General features: G+C 38.2%; 1 protein-coding gene across 4 annotated transcripts in view; it reads left to right on the top strand.

Annotated features, from left to right (window-relative positions):
- Positions 1 to 11,722: 11,722 nt before the first annotated feature.
- LOC149016251 (kinesin-like protein KIN-4A) overlaps positions 11,723 to 22,236 on the top strand; it is a 33,865-nt gene continuing 23,351 nt past the window's right edge. For 3 of the 4 annotated variants that reach the window (XM_089157381.1, XM_089157382.1, XM_089157380.1), the window contains exons 1-4: positions 11,723 to 12,181; positions 18,983 to 19,129; positions 19,226 to 19,375; positions 20,330 to 20,583. In XM_089157381.1, coding sequence (XP_089013507.1) covers positions 12,065 to 12,181; positions 18,983 to 19,129; positions 19,226 to 19,375; positions 20,330 to 20,583 — 668 coding nt within the window. In that variant the 5' untranslated portion in view covers positions 11,723 to 12,064. Of the gene's footprint in view, positions 12,182 to 18,982; positions 19,130 to 19,225; positions 19,376 to 20,329; positions 20,584 to 22,236 lie in introns of those variants that run through there. The other variant, XM_089157383.1, reaches the window with a different exon arrangement.

The following is a 22,236-nucleotide window of genomic DNA, read 5'->3' as shown; positions in this document are numbered from 1 at the left end:
TACAATGGCAAAATCTATGACTGCTGCTTGGAAACATAACCACCAAATTGAAGTTACTCAACCTCTGGAGAATATTTTTCTTATTAAACTTGCATCTTCAACTGAGATGAACTTAACTTTCAATAGAGGCCCTTGGTTAGTGAAAAGCAATTTGTTGCTACTCAAAAAATGGGACTCGCAGGTGCCCTTGGAAAGATATTATTTTGAAAACTTTGAAATAGAATTGCATGCCCTTGATGTCCCTCCTCACATGTAAAAAGGGAGACCGCTCCTCAAATTGGGAGCGAAGTGGGGCAGGCGGCTTAAATCTGTCAGCATGACAAATAACCTAAGGAATCTTTGAAAACCTATGATCATGAAGATTTAGAGGAATGTAAAGCAACCTTTTCACCTGAGGTTCAGGGCAGGCATTCAAGATGGTGAAAGATTTTGGACTGACCTTGAATTTGTTAAAATGCCTCAGTTCTACTACTTTTGTGGTATCCTAGGGCATGAGGCTTGAACTTGTAAAGTGAAACTACAATTGAAGAAAGGGGTTACCCTATTTTTTTTAATGTTGAGAGAGATGTTGGTGATTCAAATTTGGAGACTCGATGAGGGTTGGTAGTGATGTTGGTCGGTTACCCCTAAAAGATCTACGTTGCCTATTAGTGAAGGTTATGCTCATCGAAGCCTACATGCTTGTCCCTCCTTCTATTGAAGATCGTGGGATTTTACTGCCTCCTCAGTTGCAAATGCTCATTTAGGATTTGGTGGAGATCAATTCGTCGGAAGCTTTAGTTCCTGGGGTCTTTAGGGTAATTCGCAACATCTCTTCCGCGCCGCTAATTAGAGAGAACGAGTTTATCCCTTTTTCTCTTCCTCATCAACTGATGATTCAGCAGACCACATCTGCCCTAAATAATAGCTCACATCCGAGTCAGATTCTAGCTATGCCTGATTTTAAAGAACCTTATAGTGAGGCCCATTTAGGTCCAGTTTGCTCCTCAGGCCAAGTGACCCTCTCTCGGACTAGGTTCTTCCTCCTTTAAGTCCATGGGCCTTGCATTATTTTGAAGATGCTTTTTTGGGTCGTCAAAAGCCTCTGGACAATAGTTATATTCTCAAGGGTAGTGACAAACCATATGAGAGTAAAGATTCATGTTCTCTCTCTTCTCAAAGCCTCTGTGGACGATCCCTTCTCTAGTCTTGAATGCTTTGAGCCTTAAAGGAATATATTTGGATCAGGCCTTACCAACCTCTTCAGGGTTATTTTAGATGGAAAGGTTGATAATATGGTGCTTTTTGTGCAATATTCGAATGAAGGTTCAGCTCTTGGGTCTGAGGATTTAATGGTTGATGATCTTAAACTTTCAAACTCTATCACTATAGCCCAAAAAATAGTTATTCTGACTGTTGAGCATAATGATCCTTTTATTCACAAGTCAAGTGTTACAATTGAGGAGTTACCTACTCCAGATCTTGAAGCAGAACCTAATGAAGGAAAAATAAAAGAAAAATGGAAGAAGAAATGCTGATCTCTTCTCAATTCAAAAATATCAAAATTTCTAATTTACTTCTAAAGGCAAAACCAAAGGTATCTACTAGAAATTTTGTTTCTCTGAGAATGAAGAATCAGGCTAAGTCTATTCACACCACTACTCAAGCAACTCTTGCTAACACTGTTGAGCTCGAAAGAGCTATAAAAATCTTTGAAACATTGGCAAATAGGGTGAAGAAGGCTACACTTAACTAGCCCCCAGATGATAAATGAAGCTTATTTGCTGGAATTGTCAAGGAAGTAGTTAACGCTTGACAAAGTAGTATTTGCAAATCTTCTCGGCCTTGTTTAGTGCTTATTCTGGAAACTAAGCAACCTGAATCAGTCATGAATAGGGATTTCAACTTCTATTGGTTTTTTTAATTGTTTTGTTTTGGACCCTATTAAGAAATCTAGTGGGATTGCACTATGTTGGAATGGTATGATTTATTTAACTCTTCTTTCAGCTTCAATTAATTTTGTTAATGTAAATTCTCTTAATCTTGAATTTAGAATTATCTTGGTTTATGGTGATCCAAATGGATAAGAGATCAAGAAATTAAGATGAACTAATCCAACTTAGTACAACTGTTAACACTCCTTGGTTGGTATTAGGTGATTTCAATGAAATCCTTAGCAATAAGGAGGAAATGAGGAGGAAATGAGGAGGAAAACCAAATTGATAAATTTAGGAAAACAATTTCGGATTGTGAATTCATTGAGCTTAAATGTGCTGGACCTTAGTTTTCTTGGTCCACCAAAAGGAAAGGGAAAGCACTCATTAAAGAAGACTTGGATAGAATCTTTTGCTACTCTCTTTTGTTAAATACTTTCAGGGATATTAGTGCTCATAAGTTAGCTATGGTGGGTTCTAACCATTCTCCATTAGAAGTTATTTTCCAAAAACATAGAGAAGCCCTATCAAATTCACATATGAAACTAAATGGGAAGGGTACAATGACCTCTAAGATCAAATATGCAATGGTTGGTCTACTAATCTATATGGTTCTCCTGCTTAAGTCTTCCAATAAAAAGTCTTCCATTGTACAATGACTCTAAAAGCTTGGAGTAAGTCCTCAGTTCTTCTTGCTCCAAAAGAAATTAAAAATTGCCAAAGGGAATTAGAAATAATTCAGAAAATCCCCTCCTTCTAGCCAACAAGTTCAATCTGAAATAGAATTAACAAATAAAATTGTTGTGCTCATGAAGGAAGAAGAAAAATACTGGCACCAGAAATATAAGGTTTATTGGTTAAAAAATGGGGACAAAAATACCTCATTTTTTCACTCTATTGCAAGTCATAGGAGACACCGTAATGGGATTTACAAATTAAAATCCCATAATGGGCAATGGCTAAACTTTGAGAATGAAATATCTCTTGAAATATCTGAGTACTTCGGAAATCTTTTCATCTCTTCTAATCCGGAATTCCCTCATCTTTTACATCAACCATTCAACCTTGCATTGCTAGTGCTGAAAATGAGAGGCTTTGTAGGGAATTTTCCCTCAAGGAAATTAAAACTACTCTCTTTCAAATGAAGGGTAACAAGTCCCCAGTCATCGATGGCCTTCCTGCTAGGTTCTACCATACAAATTGGGACACTGTCAGGGGCTTCCTCCTTCAACATTTCTTTAATGGGGGCTTCCTCCTTAGAAGTTTAAATAAAACTCTCATAACACTTATTCCTAAGAAGAAAAATCCCCAGCCAGTGAGTGACTTTCGCCCCATTAGCCTGTGCATTGTTCCATACAAAGTTGTTGCAAATTGGTTAGCTAATAGGGTAAGGCCCATTCTTTCTTCTCTTATTAGCGAGACTCAAAGTGCTTTTGTCCTTGGTAGATCTATCTCGGACACTATATATACCTTGCCCACAAATGTCTCCATTTTATGACGCATTCTAATTCCAGAGGAGGGTATATGGCGCTTAAGCTTGACCTAAAGCTTATGATAAAATGGAATGGTGCTTCATTAAGGATACCTTGAGCTTACTCGGGTTTGATAGCAAATGGATCCATTGGATTCTTCAATGCATTTCCACTGTGGAATATCACATTAAAATCAACGGGCAGCTCTTGACCAAAGTTACTCCTTTTAGAGGGCTTAGACAAGGGTGTCCTTTAAGCCCTTATGTTTTTATCTTGTGCAATGAAGTCCTCTCTAGAAGGTTGTCTTAGGCTACTAGGATTCCCCGGCTCCATGGCATCAAAGCGGCTTGATCTGCTCCTGAGATTAATCATCTTTTCTTCGTGGATGATTACATGATTTTTGCTCCAGCAATTTTGGAAATGCCAATACCCTTATGTAGATTCTCAATGATTATAAAGAAGCTTCGAGACAACATATTAATAATTCAAAGTCTTCCATAATATTTAGAAAGAAAGTCCCTAATCATATGAGAATGCATATCTCACAAACCACCAACATTAAAGAAGTGTCACCCTATGGGATTTATCTAGAACTGCCTTCAAGCATTGGGAAGCCCAAAAGTCAAGTGTTCTCATTTGTTTATGACAGGCTTCTCTCAAAACTGGAAGGTTGGAAGGATAAACTTCTCTCCCAAGTTGGGAAAGAAATACTTATTAAAACGGTAGCTGTGGCTTTGCCAACCTACACCTTTTCAGACTTTCTCCTTCCTAAAGATTTGAGCAACAAACTAACTAGTCTGATCAGAAGGTTGCAATAGAAAAATAATGGAAACTCTAGAATCTATTGGATAAAATGTGACAAGTTATATAGTTCAAAAAATCAAGTGGATATGGATTTTAGAGATTTTCATTTTTTTAACAAAACCTTATTGGCGAAACAAGGGTGGAGATTGCTAACTCAACAAGACTCTCTATGGGCATGAACCTTTAAAGGAAAATATTTTAAAGATGTAAATTTTTTGGATGCCTTTGCACCTAAAAGAGCTTCGTGGGGTTGGAAAAGTGTCTTGGCTGGGAGAGATGTTCTTAAGAAATGATTACTTAGGGGCATTGGTAATGGTTTAACAACCCAAATTTATGGGGACCCATGGATACCCCATTTGACTTCCCCTTTCCCATCTTTACCTCAAGTTGTAATGGGGCCTCTTCTTGTCGGTGATTTAATTGACTAGAGGGGAAAATGTTGGAAACAACACTACTTAAACACCTTATTAACCTTGATGAGGGGATTGCTATATTATCTATTATGATTTCTAATTTGAAAGTAGAGGATTTTTGGGTGTAGAAGAAAGCAAATAATGGAATTTTTAAAGTCAAACCTGCATACTATTTTTAAAGTTCAAATTTTGAATTCAAACTGTTGCTGCACAATCTTGTTTGTCCCTTCAGCAGGATGAACCTGCAAGAATGAGCTCGACTGTGGAGGTCTAGTTTTCACCTCCGACGATCTAGTTAGGAATCCGATTGAGGAAGACAAGAAAGTAATGAACAATAATAATTTGAATTGTGATGGTTCTATTCAGTGTACCGTTCTCTTGTGCTCCCTTACCTTTTTATAGGTTTTCTACGTATGAGTTCGTCTCGAACTAAAATATTACTTGGACTGCAATACGAACTTTAGTGATTGAGTCCTACTCAAATATGAGTCATTGAGTCCCAGTCGAATACTTTGTCTTCGGTTATCAATCTACTAGGATTCACTTTGTTATCCTGCCTTTACACTTGTATAACCGGCCTTGACTTGGTTTGTTCAACCTGGGTGTATCCGAACTGGTTCAACCTGGGTTTATCCGAACTGGTTCGAGCCATTTTATTTATTCTATATCACAAACCATTTACATATTTTATTATAATAGATGTGTTTCAAGAATATGAAAGAGTTTTTGGGTAACATATAAACATTGTAGGGCATGAGAAGAAAGCAGGAGCAAAGGCCATGCAATCATCCACGAAGAAAAGATGATTAATCTCATGACCATTTCTAGAAACTCTTGTACTAAGGAGTCTAAGTATACTTAGGCTAGACGAAAGCCTTTGAGATAAAGCTTCCTGGCAAATAATAAAGATATATGGACTAAGGGGGCAACATTGTCGAATACCCCTGGAAGGAGCAATTTTTTCTGTTAATTGACCATTCACTTTAATGAAATACTCCATTGTTGAGATACATTGGGAGATCCATTGAATCCATTTCTCTGCAAAGCCTAGATGACGTAGTGATGCTTCAACAAAACTCCATTCCATATCATAGGCTTTGCAGAGATCAAATTTAAGAGCTATAAAACCTTTTTTGGATTTAGATCTCTTCATAAAGTGAAGAAATTCATGAGTGAGGTAAACAATATAAAATATTTGTCTACTCGGGACAAAAGCACTTTGGAATTGATTGATTAGTAAGGGCAACAAAGATTCAAGCCTATTCGCAAGGCATTTAGCAATAACTTTATAGGGGACAATGCAAAGACTTATGGGTCTCAAGTGGCCCACCTCTTGGGGGTTCTTTCTTTTTTCGGGATAAGGGAAATAATGGTCTTGTTCCAAACTCTTGAGGAGAACCCCCTCAAAAACGTGTTGAACCCCTTATATAAGGTCATCCCCCAACACCTCCCAGTTTATGTAAACTCAGGCATGAAGCCCATCAATTCTTGGAGCTTTTCCATCTTTCATTTGAAAAAGTGCCTTTTTAATCTTATCGCTAAAGAAGGGTCTGCACAGTTCCTCACTTAACTGAGGAGAAATGGCAACAATAGTACTTTGTAAATAGGAAGTGGGTGGAGGAAGGAAAGAAGAAGTGAACAAAGAAGATAAATAAGACCTTATTTCACTTGGCTTTCAAAATGACCCATAACAACGGTTGAAGTTAGTATCCAATTAAATCCCGATGTTAAATGTCCAAAATACCATCCCGTGAAATTTAAATAGAGAAAGTTACTAAAGTACCATTCTTTGACTAAATACCCCCTTCATGTAGATGGGTGAAGGGGATACTCGCTTCACTCACCTCCTCCTTCACCTTGCCTGTCGGAAATCATCCACCGGCCTATCTTGCTGGCTACAAATAATAGTTTTGTTGTTTGTTCTTTGGATCCCATTATTGAAGGCTATCACATTATCATTGGAGTTAGCACTGACAGAACCAAAAACATCAAATTTATGTGATTTCTGAGGAAATTTGTTGACCAATTGCTTAAGCATGGTGCCCACTTTCGTCTCAGAACAATCTAGATCAAGCTCATGGCAACTAATTTCGTGAAAAAGAATCTCACATCATGAAGAACAAGCGTAAACCCCCTCTTTTAATCTATCGCCAATGACAAAGAAACAATAGATCCCTAAACAAATATACAAAGCTTGCATGGAAACATTGAAGAAACCTAAGATTATTATCGTTGTTAGTAAACTACACAAAAGGAAAAGAAAAAAAAAATCAATTTTACGGATCCAAAATTTGAGCATGACCTTTTGGATGGCTTCCGACAGGGTGGGACCCTATAGGTAAGGTGAAGGAAGGAGATGGGAGAAAAGGAAATCCCTTCACGCATGTACATGAAGGGATGTTTAGTCAAATGAAGGTACTTTAGTGAGATTTCATGGAAAGGTATTCTGGTTATTCAATATTGAGATTTAAACCATTAAATTGTGGTTCATTTGTAATATGTCCCACATAAGTGAGTCAACTAGAGATTTTAGCCTGTTTTAGGTGAGTCAAACGTAAAAAAACCTTATATTTAATACAAGTTTGGGCCATGTTTTGGTTGAGCTCAGCCCAAGGCTTAATCTTTTTTATTTTTGGGTAAAAGCCCAAAAGCTTAATCTGAACCCAACCCAATGCTACCAGGCTAGTACATTTGAAAACCCCATCTCATCCTTGGGTTGAAAAGATATAATCAAATTCAGATTGGGATCATACCAGGTTTAGACCAGCAGGGTATAATTGACACCCTCTCCCCAAAGTTATCTTTTTCTTTATTTATTCATCCTAAAGAAGCAAAAAGAAAAAAAAAGACATCTAATGTATGATGTATCTAATGGTCAGAGGGGATCATATCATGATCATCTGGTCAACCTGACAAAAGTAGTTGGTGCATAGGAAATGGAGCCATAAAAGGTCTTCCAGACCATTTTTCACCTTTTCTTATTATTTTTTTATTTGGGTTTGTGGTGTCTTGCATCAAGCATTTTCTCTTCAATACTTTTAAGAAGACATTTTTTTTTTTTTTTTTTGGGGGAGGGGGTAAAGAACAGAAGATGGTTCTTGAGGTGTATGTGCATCGTGGTGCATGCCACACCAAAGGGCATTTTACGGTGTCCCCTTCCTCTCCAGTGCTATCCTTCTGATGTGGAAGGCCTAAATCTAGTTGCCCATGAACCTACTCAAGAATTGAGTCCACTAAAACAAATAATGTGATCAGAACTCAAAGAAGCAAAACACTCAATGCTAAAGGACAATGAATGCCTTGCCTCACTAAAGATAAAGACGAGAAGAGAGATACGAAGGACAGTGAGTGGCTGACTTCAAAGACCAATAGATGGCTGATATGGGTTTTGGGTGGAAATTGGAGAAAGAAAGTAGTGTTCTCTTCTTTTATCACTCACCCCCACAAGTCCTCTTTCTTCAGGTCCTACCTCACATGCAATTACCAACAATTGATGCCCAGCAGAGCTTGGAATCCAGAAAGCCAATCTGAGCTTAATTTTCCATACATTCAAGTCTATGATTGTTGCTTCCAACTTCAATAAAAGATTTTTTGCCCAATCGCATCAAGACACGTGTGCATGGCATATTGTTAGAGAGGAGCTCATTGTTGTGTCTAAATCATTTCAATATGTAAAACCCATTCTAATCCAAGACAAGACATAATGGAAGACAAAAGTATAGATATGTAATTGGATTACTTCGGGACAATAGAGAGGACCACATAGTGATGATTACACTAAGAAAATTGCCTAAATCACCTCTCCGGCATTCGGTCAGTCTTATCAGTTTTTCATACTTTCATAAACCAAAATGAGTGCACTGATACAAGGAGGGGATAAGTTCAGAGTAACATAATGATGCCAACTTAATTAATGTATTATCATTCTTAGTTAAGGGTAGGAGCTTGTGGGTCATTGATGGATTTAGGAGGGACAGAAAGAGAGAGGTGAATATGGATGAAAAAGATCACAATAATATGGAATGTAAAGAAGGTGGAGCATGTGATGGGGAGGGTCACTGACTCAAACCTCACATGGGTAGCAGGCACAAGGAAGGAAAAGGAAGATGAAAATAAACAAAGTTGGAAAAGAAGAACTTTCCCAAAGACAAGTCAGGAAATTAAACTTGGTTAAGCTGTAGCACTGTAACATTGGATTTTATTTCAATCCATTATGTGAGATGTTCCAGTGATCTTCTCTTATTCAAATGAGAATGCTGAATGTGGTCAGTAGTCTTTGTTTGACCTTACTATGATAATTAGAAAGCATATGAGCTGCCTGTGAAAATTTCTCATCAGCCATGAGATTCATTCATGACCAGCAATGAGGCAAAGAAAACCTTCACCATTTTGGTCATAAGCGTGGACCTTTCGCCATTATTAAAAGAAAAATGGGAGTAGTTTCTACTTACATTTATGAGAAAAACTTTCCCACAGACTGGCATGATAGGGACCCCTCTGATTTCATTTGAGATGCAGTAGTATTTCAGCATCTCAAATAAAAAAAAAGAAGAAAACTTCACCTTTTGGACCACTGGACACCTACATAGTATGACATACCAGTCTCATTTGCCTGAAGTTTGATCCCCAAATCAGATCTCTACTGCTCTGCCACAGACTAGTTCAGATCAATGAGTTGGTATGCCATAATTTGTGGGTTTGTTGTTGTTATGTGCCTATTTGGGCCCAATCTGGCGTATGATCGCTAGATTGTGCCAGCCTTGTATGAGATTGGTTAAAGGGCTTGACTCTTGTTCCATCAGCATCTGAGCTTTTGGCTCACTGGTCAAGTACCAACAGTTTGGCAAAAAAAAAAAAGTACCCAACACTAGTATATTTTGGGGGTGCACCACAATTTCATCGCTTCTCAGTGTTTCAACTCTCTTCTGTTTTCATTGTAATATTTCTCTGAGTAGTCACCACAACTCCATCATTCTCTTTACCAGATGAGAAAAAGATTGGTTTTTTTGGGGGACCTGTAGCCTCTACTGTTTGGAATCTCATACTATGGAAAGACTGCATAATCCAAACTCATTAGACCCTTGGATGGATGACAATTAACCTATCTTTGGTGACTTATTCTGATATAGTATTAATGACCTTAAACCTACCTAACACCCACCAATGACAAACCTAGTACTCCTGTTCTGCAAGTCCAAAGGTTTCATCTGAAATATGTTAGTTCCTAATCTACACAGAAAGAGAAAAGAGTAAAACACAAGTAACCAAATGACATCATATAACCTATCTCAATCTGCCTGGCTCTAGAAACACCTGACTATATTCTCCTCATATGAAAGAGGGTTCTTATCAATCAGTTAGTACTTTGACCTCAGTAAGGTGAATGCATGGTTAATCATGAACAGTGACTGATAATCAAGTTTCCTCTGTTTTCCCATTTTATTTTGATATTTAAGTTAGGTAAGATTAAGTTCATGTCAACCGACAGAAACAGGCATAAACTAAGTTTACATAAATAGAAAGACCTAATCCCAGATAATTAAGCTTGATTATGATATTTGAAGACATTTTTGGTATGGTAGTGGAGGCATGAACAATGTGTCTGCATACTAAGACCCTGCCGAGTTGTTGCTCTGTTAACATCAAAGCTAACGGTAGAAATGGGAGGATCAGGCAATGGAAAAGTGTTTGGTGGTGAAAAGGAAGGTTGGGAGGATTATTTTTTTAATCTCTCTTCTGATCAACTCTTCTTTCATTTGTTTCTTAAAGAAAAGGGAAACAAGAAAAAGAGGGAGAGAGTTGCGTAGTATGCGGAAGGGCCAATGTTGCTTAGCTTGCATTCCACCATATCTCAAAGTCCAGGTTTCATTGAGACATAAATACAAACACTTGTGGGGTGGCGTATCGTATTCCACATGAGTCATGACTATTGAAATTACTTAAATCCCATGTGATTTCCTTTTCCCTCTTGCAAGTACGGATGATCTAAGTATCCTGTAGACATGATTTGAAAGATCTGTTACGAGAATTTCATTCCCTTAGTGTACGGTGTAATGTCACGCAAGTATAGTTGGGGAGAAAACAAAGAAGGCTAGAGACAAGCCAGGACAAACCAACCTCAAATGGCGAATAGGATTAATTTTTGGTTTTGTTTTCAGCGCCGTTCAGAGAATCACTGGAAAATATACAGAGAAATAGTAAAGAAAGAAACCTGATAGCGATGCCTCGTCTTCCTTTCTTAATCTTTTACCGCTTCTACGGTCTGAGAGAGACTTTTGATTCGTATATGAAAACAAGGTAGATACGAGACGAGTGTGGGGGTGGGGACCCATTTGGGACGAAAGGCTGAAACCTGAAACACGGAGCATGTGTTGTGGGGCCCACTATTTGTTTCAATGTTGCATAGACCGTTGTTGATGCGGTTTTCCCTTTTCGCCCTTCCTAGTCAATACGATCTCTCTCTCTCTGTTTTTTTTTCCACAAGCACGCAATCATGCAGGCATTGCGCATGACCGCTAGACCATGACACATCATGTAGCCATCACCGTCATATGCGCCGACCTCGTGCTCTACGAATAAATGATTTTTATATGAATTTTAATACGGTCAATTCCGACCTGGTTCACCGATTCTTCGAAGCTTATGTGAAATCAACCGATTACTTTTTTATTGAAGGGATTTTAAAATTATTTAATTTATCAATAAAATTTCGGTGTTAGAGTTCATTCGGGCCACCTTGCACGTAGCTCGGTTATATCTTTAGAGAGAGTTATTGTCCGCAAGGATCGAACCTATGACCTCTCCAGTGATAAATATGAATCTGATTACCAATCAATCCTGCATTGAGAAGGTTGAATTGTGACAACAGGTGTTCCAAATCTGCGTTGGTAATACCAAAAAACTAAACATGAATGAAACTCGCGTCCATTTAATGGGTCCGTATTCACTGCCAGCTTGGATGGAATTAAACGTGGTGGGGTCAGCGAGAGAAGTAGGTATAACGGTAATAAATGGGAAGTCACACTTGTTTTGATACGTAGAGAAACTTTTGCTGAGTCATCTAAAGGGCAAATTGGAAAATACAGCAGAGAAAGTTGTCGTATTCTAGCCTCCGTATAGGAAGCACAGCAGTGAGCGCTAAGCACCACCAGCAATCCAACCGGCACACACCAGCAAAGTCAGATTGGCCAGTCTGGTGCAGTGCCAGTATCTTGCAGTGAAGAACAAGGAAAATGATGGTGGTTGTTGTTGTTTTCCTTGTCTTCCTTCACTAGTTCCATTTTAAGCTTCATCTTATCATCATCATCAAAACCTTTTCTTTCTGTGCTCCTCTCTGCCTCAGTCTATACCTTCAAAATTTCTACATTTCCAAACAATGAGAGTTGTTTTCTGGTAGAATCCGTCTCTGATTCACTGAATTTTACTGCTTCACCTTCCCACTTTCTCCTTTACTCTGCTTGCTATGGAAGGTACTGAGGATTGTTGTGTAAAGGTTGCTGTTCATATACGTCCACTCGTCGGTGATGAAAAGCTTCTAGGATGTAAAGACTGTATCACCGTTGTTGCAGGAAAACCCCAGGTACTTACATTTCCGTTTTGGTCACAGTGTAGTGTTGGTTAAAAATCTGGTGAAGTTTCAGTTGTTAGTTGGATCTGGATCTGTGAATTGCTGCAGTTCTGGGTTGCTAGAATTCGGTTGGGTTGGGTTCCTTTCTTGTAGTTTGAGGATACTTTCTTGTGAGAGACCGACGACCCTAAATTTCTAATTCGACATTAAGTGATGAAGTTGCTTACTTTTTAACTTCTTTTGTTCTTTCTCTGCTGGGGAAATCAGTTCCCATGATCTGATACTTGGACTTTTGGCCTTGAACTGACTCTCCTTTTGTTTCGATTCCGCAGCTAGAATTGAATCAATTTTCCGTCTTTTCTTCCTCTTTTTGTAAACCGAATTTCCCTTACTTGTTTTGCGATCGTCCGAATCTACACTGGCTTCAGAGTTGCTTCTTTCGTCAATCTACAAATTTAATAAATTGCATTAGTTTCAGCTCCTTTTTGGATAATTCCTTGCACATAGTTCTTGTCTTTTCATTTGAAAAGAAGAAATGGAGTTATGGATTAGCCGGTGAATTGTAAATGCATTTCAGTAGAGTATGTTTTTCTCCTTTGGAATGTATCTCATTCCCATCTGGCTCGCTTTTCAGGCGTTCTCCTCCTTCCTTTTGCTAATCTTGGGTGGCTACAGCCCGTTTATTATATGCTTACTTCTGTGCAGTAAAATCTGTACCGTTAAAGGGTTGTGGATTTTCCATCTTTTTAATTTCGGAAGCTGGTCGCTTCACGTTCTTAGCTTTCAGTTTTTCCCCCTCACAATCTTTCCTCTTCAAGTCATGGTGCAAGTAAACTCTTCTAATTTACATTACGATTTGGAGGGTGGAGTATTTTACCAGCCAAAAGGTTAAGGGAAGACCAGTGAAATTAGATTTTTATCTTCTAGTGCTGATGTTTTTTTTTTCAACTTAATTTTATTCATCAAAATAATGTCATTTCATAGTTCAATGCCGCTGTGTTAGGTCTATAGCCTTGCACTAATGTGTTGTTCACCATTAATATTATAATTTGTGTCAGAAGAGGAGCATTAGCCTGGCTAAAAAAGAATCAAATTCTCTGCTGCCACCACCTTTCTTGATTTGTGTCTCCATCATCTTGTCATCAAATTCAACTATATAAATAGTTGTTCTTTTTCAATTTGAATAATTAGTGTAAGAATATTAACCTTACATTGTCAATCTTGAGTACATACTGCTGGTGTTTATTACACTTGAAACCTGTGGGTCTATCACATTGAAGGAAAAGCATTTTCCTTTCTTTTACTGGTCTGTCAATAGTGAATTTTCCTTGGTCGCCCTAGCCACCTTGACATGTATGCATACTCTTACAATTTGAAACCCCTGTCAAGCTAGAGCATATGCATTATCCATCTCAGCTTGGAGAAATGCTGTAAGAGCAAGCTGTAACAACAATGTCTTGATAAGAGCCTTATTCATGGACAGTATGATCTTAACAGGAAGGATTGAACACGAGTGTATTGGGCTTTGAATTAACTCCAGACAAAATTGGTGGACCTGAGACTCAAATTTCGTTCATCTGTTTCCCATAAGTAGTAAGAAGCTATTATACGTTAAGTTCATAGAGCATGGTGATAGTTACAGCTCTTTCTCCTGCTTGAAAGTATAGTCCCTCATAAAGATATTAGACTCAAGAGAATTGCTTTCTTTGAGATAAACTCCTTTAGCATTAATACAAATACTCACAGTTTGAGCCTACAATAGGTAATTAAGGAAGCTATTAAGCTTAACGGTAGCAATTGAACATTCACTGTCAGGACTTTATCATTACATGAGCTTAGAAAATTGGAGAAACCAGAGAAGGTGATATCAACAACAGAAAAAACAACAACCCAGCATTACCCAAATAAATGTACATTGATCCTCGCACTCCCATTAGTTCTATTCAAATTCATACTTGACACCGGGCTTGAAGCATGCTTGTCTTTCCTCACTGTGTCTCCTAGGGATATGAAATTATCATCTAAGTTACTGTTCACGCTACTGTAGCATGAACAGTAACTTCTGGTTGTGCTGCATCAATTTTATTTTGAGTTTTACAGTAATACATGGATCCTACAACACTTACACCTTTCCCCATCATTAACCCACTTGAACTCTCTGTAACACTCATCCACTATGTTGGCTTCCTTGCTTATGATTGACCCCATAAGTATGTAAAATAATCACTTCACAGTATCTCTGTCTCCTCAATCTTCATACTTTCTCTGTTCGTCTTGGTGTCACTAAAGTTATGTACCATATAATCTGTCTGTATTCTATTTACCTTAAAACCTCTTGATTCAAAAGGTTGATCTCTATATCACAGCCAAGAAAGAAAGGCTTAATATAGCCAGCAATCATCATCACAGCCTAGATCAAGTGGATCTCAACTACTTCAGAACTACTAGAACAATAAGTGATATATTTAACAGGAGAACACCAAATCAACGAGGATAGAAGAACAAATAAAGAATAATAGAAACTGAAGCATATTTGAGAAAAGGTGGAGATCAATTGATATCAACAGAGTAGAAAACAGAGTACTGCAGTAATTTTAGTCATGATTGAATGGTATGGTAAAATCAGTAGCAGAGAATCATGTTGCATGTCAGAAGTTATTGAACCATATTAGCTTAATCAAAACACAACCACTGAAACACAAATTCAGAAGAAGTTGCTCACTACTATAACTGATATTAGATGTCCTGCCAAGAAAAAAGAAAAAAAGAAAAGAAAAGAAAAAGAAACTTGCATCTGCAACATGTATGGTGTTTCTCTCGTCTTTAACTTCAGTATAACAACAGATTGTGCTTAGAACATAACTTTCACTTTTATTTTTATTTTGGTTTAAATGCTTAGAACAGAGCGACAACCACAGATACTGCAACCTACATGGTTGCAACACGGGGACCTACTGAATCAATGGGGGTCTAAATCCATTAATTTAATCAGAGCCAAAAGCTTGATCTCAAGTTACTTTGACAGCAGTGTAGAGAGAACAGAAAGAGAGATCACTGTTAGTGAAGCTCTACTACCCCTATATTAAATAACAAAACACTCACACACGAGGGTATCTAGAACTGTAAATCATATTGGAGCAAGGAAGAAACATGAAGGAAAGAAAGGAGATAGAAGGGGAGGGAAGAGTTGGAAAGAAGAGAGATCGATAGGAAGAAAAACATCCACATAACCTCTTTATGTGTAGGGATTTTCTTGTTGAAAACCCATAAATTGTCAGATAATTTATAACCTTACTATGATTTCCTTTTAGTATAACACTTTTTTCTCCAGTGAGAGGGTAAATCCTTTCATTTCATTGTGTAGTTGAAAAATGTGCTAGATAATCTGTACAATGACAAGTCATTTTCAAATTATCTTTTTGATTGTTTTAGCCAAAGTTTAAGAACTTTTGGGAATTGGACTCAACACAACCAATAGCCAACACAATGGTGTGTATAAGGCTACAATTGTTTGTCATCAACATTATGTGTTGTTTGAACTTGGAGACGTTGTGAGGTTTCATGTCAATCTTGAGAGGTACCAACCTGGTGTAGGCATTGAGCTCCATCAAAAGAAGATGACTAGATGTGTCCCTAGAAAGTGCGAAAGTGTTTTTTTTTTTGGATGATTAAATAATTCAATACCAAAGAGAATAAAAGAAATTACAAGAGCACAAGGGACAAAGCCCAGACAAAGCGAGAAAGAGGCCTCAACTAACAGCAACCTAAGAGGCAATGAGCCTAGCAATTACCTAAGAGCAACAATTAAAGCAAACTAGTTATACAAGCAAAGAGGCCCAAAGCCAAACAAAGAAATAAAAAAAGCAACATCGAGCCAAGCAACTATTTAAGGGCAACAATAATAGCAAGGCCCAAAATGGACCATAGGTGGGAGAGAAGGCGGGGATTTAAGGAATGGGCCAAGAGATCCCAAACAAAGGAGGGGGAGGGATGAGGAGAGGAGCAAGGCCCATAAGCAATAGGGCCCAAAATGGATCGCATAGGTGGGGGCATAATGGGTAAAGGATGTTGATCGTGTGAGAGAGAGATGGTTTAGAAGCGGTGGAGAGAGGCTGCCTAGAGTCGGTTACCGAAATGGAAGGTTTGAGAGAGGAAAATGGTTGACAGAGAGCTCATAATAGGAGATTTCACGGAAGAGGGAAATCAGAGCTTGAGGGTCAAGGGAAAGAGGCGACGCCTCCTGAAAGGGAGGACCATCTACTGCCGATGAAGGCACAACATTCCAAGCATCGACAGGGGAAGCAGTGGCTTCAAGTGCAGAAATCTGATAGAGATCCTCGAAGAGGGGAGCTGTGCAGGGATTTGTCACAATCGGTGCAAGTTTTGACCGAGATCTACTTCTCTGGTTAGAACTAGCTACCGGCGGCGAGCAGGAATCATAAATCGCTAAAGATGAAGAAGAGGGATTAGCTTGAGTGACGATGGTAGCATACTGAGCAAAAGTTGATGAAGAAGACGCTGAAATAGGAGAATAGGAGTTTTCCTTGAAACCAATAGAGGGTAAAGGGAGATGAGCAATAGCGGTTGCAACGGCTACTTGAGCAACAACGGTGTTGAAGTGTTAATGGGGGACAAAATAGAGAAGAAAGAAGGTTAAAGAAGACAGGGGAAGAAGGGAAAATCTCAGAAGAATCAGTCTTGAAGGAGGGGAAGAAGTGCAACCATGGTGTAAGCATTGAGCTCCATTGAAAGAAGATGACTAGATGTGTCCCTAGAAAGTGCTGAAGTGCTAATGGGGGACAAAATAGAGAAGAAATAAGGTTAAAGAAGACAGGGGGAAGAAAGGAGAATCTCAAAAGAATCAGTCATGAAGAAGGGGAAGAAGTCCAACCATATAAGTCTCTCTCTCTCTCTCTCTGTTTCTCTCTACCTGTCGGCCCAAAAAAATTGAGGGAGCAGAGTGCACCTGCTTGGAGAGGGCTACCTAGTGCTAGAGTGTGAGCTGCCTACAGTGAGAATTGTCAAGGATGACGACTATTGAAGTGTGGTGGTATGTTGTATGCCTAATGGGGCCCACTCGGGCGTATGGGAGCTAGATTGGGCCAGCCTAGTGTGGGATAGGTCAAAGGGCTTGATGCTACTCGTTCCATCAGCTTTGGAACTTTTGTTGCATTAGTTAAGTACCTAACTCATAGTTGTCAAGGCATTGCCTAGGCTTCCTGGCATATTTCTCTCACTTTCTTTGCTGGTCTGGCTTTGACACCGCTCATTTGCCTGGATGTTGTGACAGCTATGTCTGCTATAACCCTAAGCAGCATCTTCAGTGTGTCTGACTTACATCTTTTTGTGGTACATCACTCAGCGGTGGGGATATAGAACACATTTGAGGCTGTTCCAAGTCTAGCTACCTGCTGATGAAACCATTGAGGATGTTGTGGATGACACTTAGAGAACCACTCATGGCATTGGATACCATGCATTTCTTGAAAAATGGAAGGGTTGTCCACAGTATGACAGTACTTTGCTTTTGCTGATGCCTTCAAGAAGCGCCTTCCTGATTGATATTTGTGTTATAAGTGTTCTCAAACTGTGGAGAGCTGTTGTATATCTAAAGACATAGAACCATATAAAGAATGCCAACAGGAAGCCAAAACATGGCCTCTTCGTGTTGGTGTTTTGGCTTTTGTTTTGTTGCATTCTTACTTTATTTATTTATTTTCCAGTCTTTTGTTTGCTTAATTGAATGATAGCCTGGATTATGATCCAATGTTGCTTTAGTTTTAGTTGTATTTATTTTTAGATTCTTAATTAGCAACGAAGAGAGTGGGTCTACATCACTTGAGTTGACTTAGCTAGATTTGGAGTGATTCTGCATTGTAATTGAGTCAGTTGGGGCATGTCCCTATCCAACTCGAAGTCGTCTTTTGGCCTTAATCATTCGTGAGGATTAAATTTTTCCGCCTAGATTTAAAAATTTCAAGCTTTACTGCTGCAACTGTTGTTAGCTGTTGAGAAGCATTGTGTATTGATCAAGGAAAAAGGAGTGGCGTCTGATTTAATTGACACCTTGTGGTTTAATATATGAGTGGAGTCCAATTCTTTTTCTACCTTTAAACCTTAATTTCAGTCCCTCAAATTACTGGTATACCCCTACGCTGAAACTTTCAGCAAACTTTGTGTCCTCTAGTTGTTGCACTTGACCTCTTTGTAACCCTATTCAATTTCCTTATCTTGTATCTCCTTAGTCTGAACCTTCCTTTGATTGAAAGATTTCATTTTGGTTACTGATTTGAACACTCAACTAGTATTACATTAAAAGGGGTAATACCCTGGTATAACAACCAAAATTTCACACTTTAGGAATTGGGGATGGATTGGATGGGGTTTGCATCTAAAATGAAATCTGTAAGAGTAATAACACTATTTAATCTTTTCATACTGGTGATGCCCTTGATCAATTGGGCAACGAGATTATCTAGGTGGTAATTGGATTCTCGGGAACTGTTTCTGTGTTGTATTTTCAAAATTCAAATTTATTAAGAAGCCTGAAAATCGAAAATTGATCGAGGCTAGAGGGATAATCCTAGAGATATTTGTTGAAACCTTGTTAAACCAATCATTTGTATGAAAGATGCTCTATGATATTCAAGTAAGCATTAGTAGAAAATTTTCATAGCCACCTCTCTGTATTCTTAAAAGTAAAAGATTTATCTTTCACTTGCCTGATATTTTTATTGCATTTTACGTGCTTTCGAAGCATATATGGATATGTCATACTTAGTGAATTTTTCTCGGTGGTTATGAATGGTACAGGTACAAATTGGAACACATTCCTTCACTTTTGATCATGTCTATGGTAGCAGTGGATCTCCCTCATCAGCAATGTTTGAGGAATGTGTTTCTCCACTTGTTGATGGTTTGTTCCAAGGATATAATGCTACTGTTCTTGCCTATGGGCAGGTAAAGAGTGAAAATTTTCCCCTCTCTGAAAATGAATCAAGCGGGATGGGGGTGAGTCAGTCATATATATTCTTTTGACATTTCAACTTTTTGCAGACGGGTTCTGGAAAAACATATACCATGGGCACTGGTTTAAGAGATGGTTGCCAAACTGGACTAGTTCCTAAGGTTATGAATGCCCTTTTCAGCAAGATTGAAAGTTTGAAGCATCATACTGAATTCCAATTGCACGTTTCCTTCATTGAGGTTCTTATCTTTTCAATTCTGATATCTCTTTGCATAGGTTTGGGGTTCTTATCTTTTCAATTCTGATATCTGTTTGCATAGGTTTTCTTTCATGTAGTTATGCTTGCCTATATATTGCACCTAGTACTCCTAAATTCCAACTTTAATCAAGAATGGGAAAATCTGTAGTCAGCAAATATATTAACTGATAAGTAGATTGTAAAATGTATAAAATAATTATCCCATGGCGAGAACTATCTTGTGATGCATGGATCATTATCTAGACCAAAGAACGTATACTGCTCAAGTAAATATAGAAGTTTATGCTTCCTGCTTGCATTGACATGCTGCAACTTTTCTGTGTTTTTCTTGTATCATAAAGGGGTAGAAAAACGTTGCAGAGGGTGACCAAATGACCCTAATTGACTGCAAAATTTGATTTCCCAACAATTTAATTTCCTTTTAAGCAGATATAAATGTCACAAAAATGTGAGATGCTCCACTTGCTCTTTCTTTTTTGGGGAAAATGCTCCAACTTACTCACTGTGTAAGATATATATATATATATGTTTTTTCTGCTTGATGATTCGTTAAGTAGCAGCACTTCACTGTTTTGGATATTTCTTTTGTCTAGATTTGTTGCATTGTCCCAAATACTGTTGCATGGTTTTATTTCCCATTTTCTGTGACAACTTCTCAAATTATATTTTTTCTATGAAAAACTCCTTATATAAATTAATTTTTGCTAGTTAACATTTTTGTTCAATAATTTTTGCAGTTATGTGGTTGCACTTTTTGAAAGGTCTATTCCTTTTCTTTTTTTTGTTGGGTAATGGAAGGTCTATTCTATGATTATGTACTGTATTTTCCTCCTTTAGTTATGTGGTTGCACTTTTTAAAAGGTCTATTCTATGATTATGTACTGTGTTTTCCTCCTTCATAGTGAGAATGTAACCTAAGGGTTTGAATGTGAAGATTCTAAAAGAAGAAGTGCTGGACTTGTTGGATCAAACGTCTGCTGTGAAATCAGATTCGCCTAATGGACATGCTTCAAAGGTTACAGTCCCAGGGAAACCACCAATACAAATTCGTGAAACATCAAACGGAGTTATAACGCTTGCTGGATCAACTGAAGTTGCTGTTTGTTCACTAAAAGAAATGGCTGCTTGTTTGGAACAAGGATCATTAGGCAGGGCAACTGGGAGTACAAACATGAACAACCAGTCCAGGTTAACATCCTACCATGCAACTTTTAGATTGTAAAATTATTTCTGTGAATGTTTTCTCTCGTAAGAAGACCATAGGAAAACTGGTGAGGAAGAAAATATTCCAAGCATGACCTTGGACTGAGCCTATGGGGGGCAAGGATCCATGCCTATCCTCTTACTATAATTCATCTTTTATTTTTCAATTTCCCATCTTTCATTTCCTTTTCTTTCTCTCTCTCTCTCTCTCTCTTCTCTCATTTCTCATCTCCTTTCCCAACTTTTCAATTACATCTCTGTTTTTCCTACTTTCTTGCATTTGGATCCTTGTAGTCAACCCCATTAAGTTGGGATGAAGCTGAGTTTGTTGTTTTTCCTCTCGTGTTGGGGTGGGGGGATTGCTGTATAATTTATTTTTTTAATTGGGAATTGTGAAGTTAATCTTTTATATTTTCATTCATGAACTGCATGTAAGAAAGCATCTTGCTTTTGATGGATCTTGTTTATTCCATAGTTCACCAGTACTTGCGAAATAATCTTTATATCTGCCTGGGTCTGATATCCTCACTAAAGGTTCCCTTCATGCTCCATGCTTCAAAAGGCTTCATCAATGTAATATGCTTAGTGCACCCCAACCTTACTAAAAAACCTTATCTTTTGCTTAAAAACAATTTATTTACCAGTGAAGAATGAACTTAACACTCTAGATCAACACAATCCAGTTTATGTAGCAAGATAATGACTAAGAATCATTCTCAATCTCTTAGCTAAGTTAAACCAGTTGCCACTTGCTAGATATAGATTGCCATTAATTCCAAGAAGAAGGTTAAGATCCCTCATCCTGGAGTTAGGGAAACTAATTGAAGAGGATTTCTGAGTTATTAGCAATAACGCCATCGAATTTTCACCTTCTATTAGCTTCAGAAGCACTTGAGGAACCTTCATAGGTTCAGTAGCAAGAATAAGATTCACTCTGTCATAGGCTAATCTGCTATGCTACTATGGTTAACAAAGCTATTATATTGCTTTCATGGTTTCTTGAGCCTTCGTTTGCAGGTGCACTGAATTTCCTAGAGAATTTTGATAAAAGCTAACTTGACAGAGGAGGATGTAGAGAGGCCCTTTGATGTCTCACCTGTGAAGAGAGGGGTTTACAATATAGTCCCTAGATATAAATTGAACTAAAGAGCAGATGTATGTGGCAGAAAACAAGGCTTGAATAGAACTAGTAATGTTCTTGGTTTTCCCATCTCAGGTATGTGGGAATAGTCAAAAGGGGCTGAGTAGAACTAGAAATGTCCCTAGTTTTGCTCCATTTTGCAATTACAACTTTCGCAGAGTGGCCCAATAGTTGTATCTTCCAACTTCACAAGAGAATTTGGGTATTGGGGTTTCTCCAAGAGAGTCTTACCATGGTTGGTGTCACCCAAACCCCTCGTTGCTTCTTCTACAGGTCCACTGACCTCAGAATCAGTCGTGACATATATATCATATACACACACATGCACATACTAAGCAAATCGAAGTGATGCCTTGAGCAAATGGGGAGTAGGCGGCACCAGAAAATATCCAACAGAAAGATAATTATTTCTTGAAGATACTCAGATCAGATGCACCTTTTGCACCTTAGCCTGATTCCATAACAACCAATAAGTAACTCATTGGTTCATCGACTAA

This window comes from Hakea prostrata, chromosome 5, assembly GCF_041222555.1.
Source record: "Hakea prostrata isolate BN-2017 chromosome 5, UWA_Hpros_2, whole genome shotgun sequence".
NCBI classification, from domain to species: Eukaryota; Viridiplantae; Streptophyta; class Magnoliopsida; order Proteales; family Proteaceae; genus Hakea; species Hakea prostrata.
The sequence above is the reverse complement of the archived record's forward strand: the minus strand, read 5'-3'. Positions and strand labels throughout refer to the sequence as shown.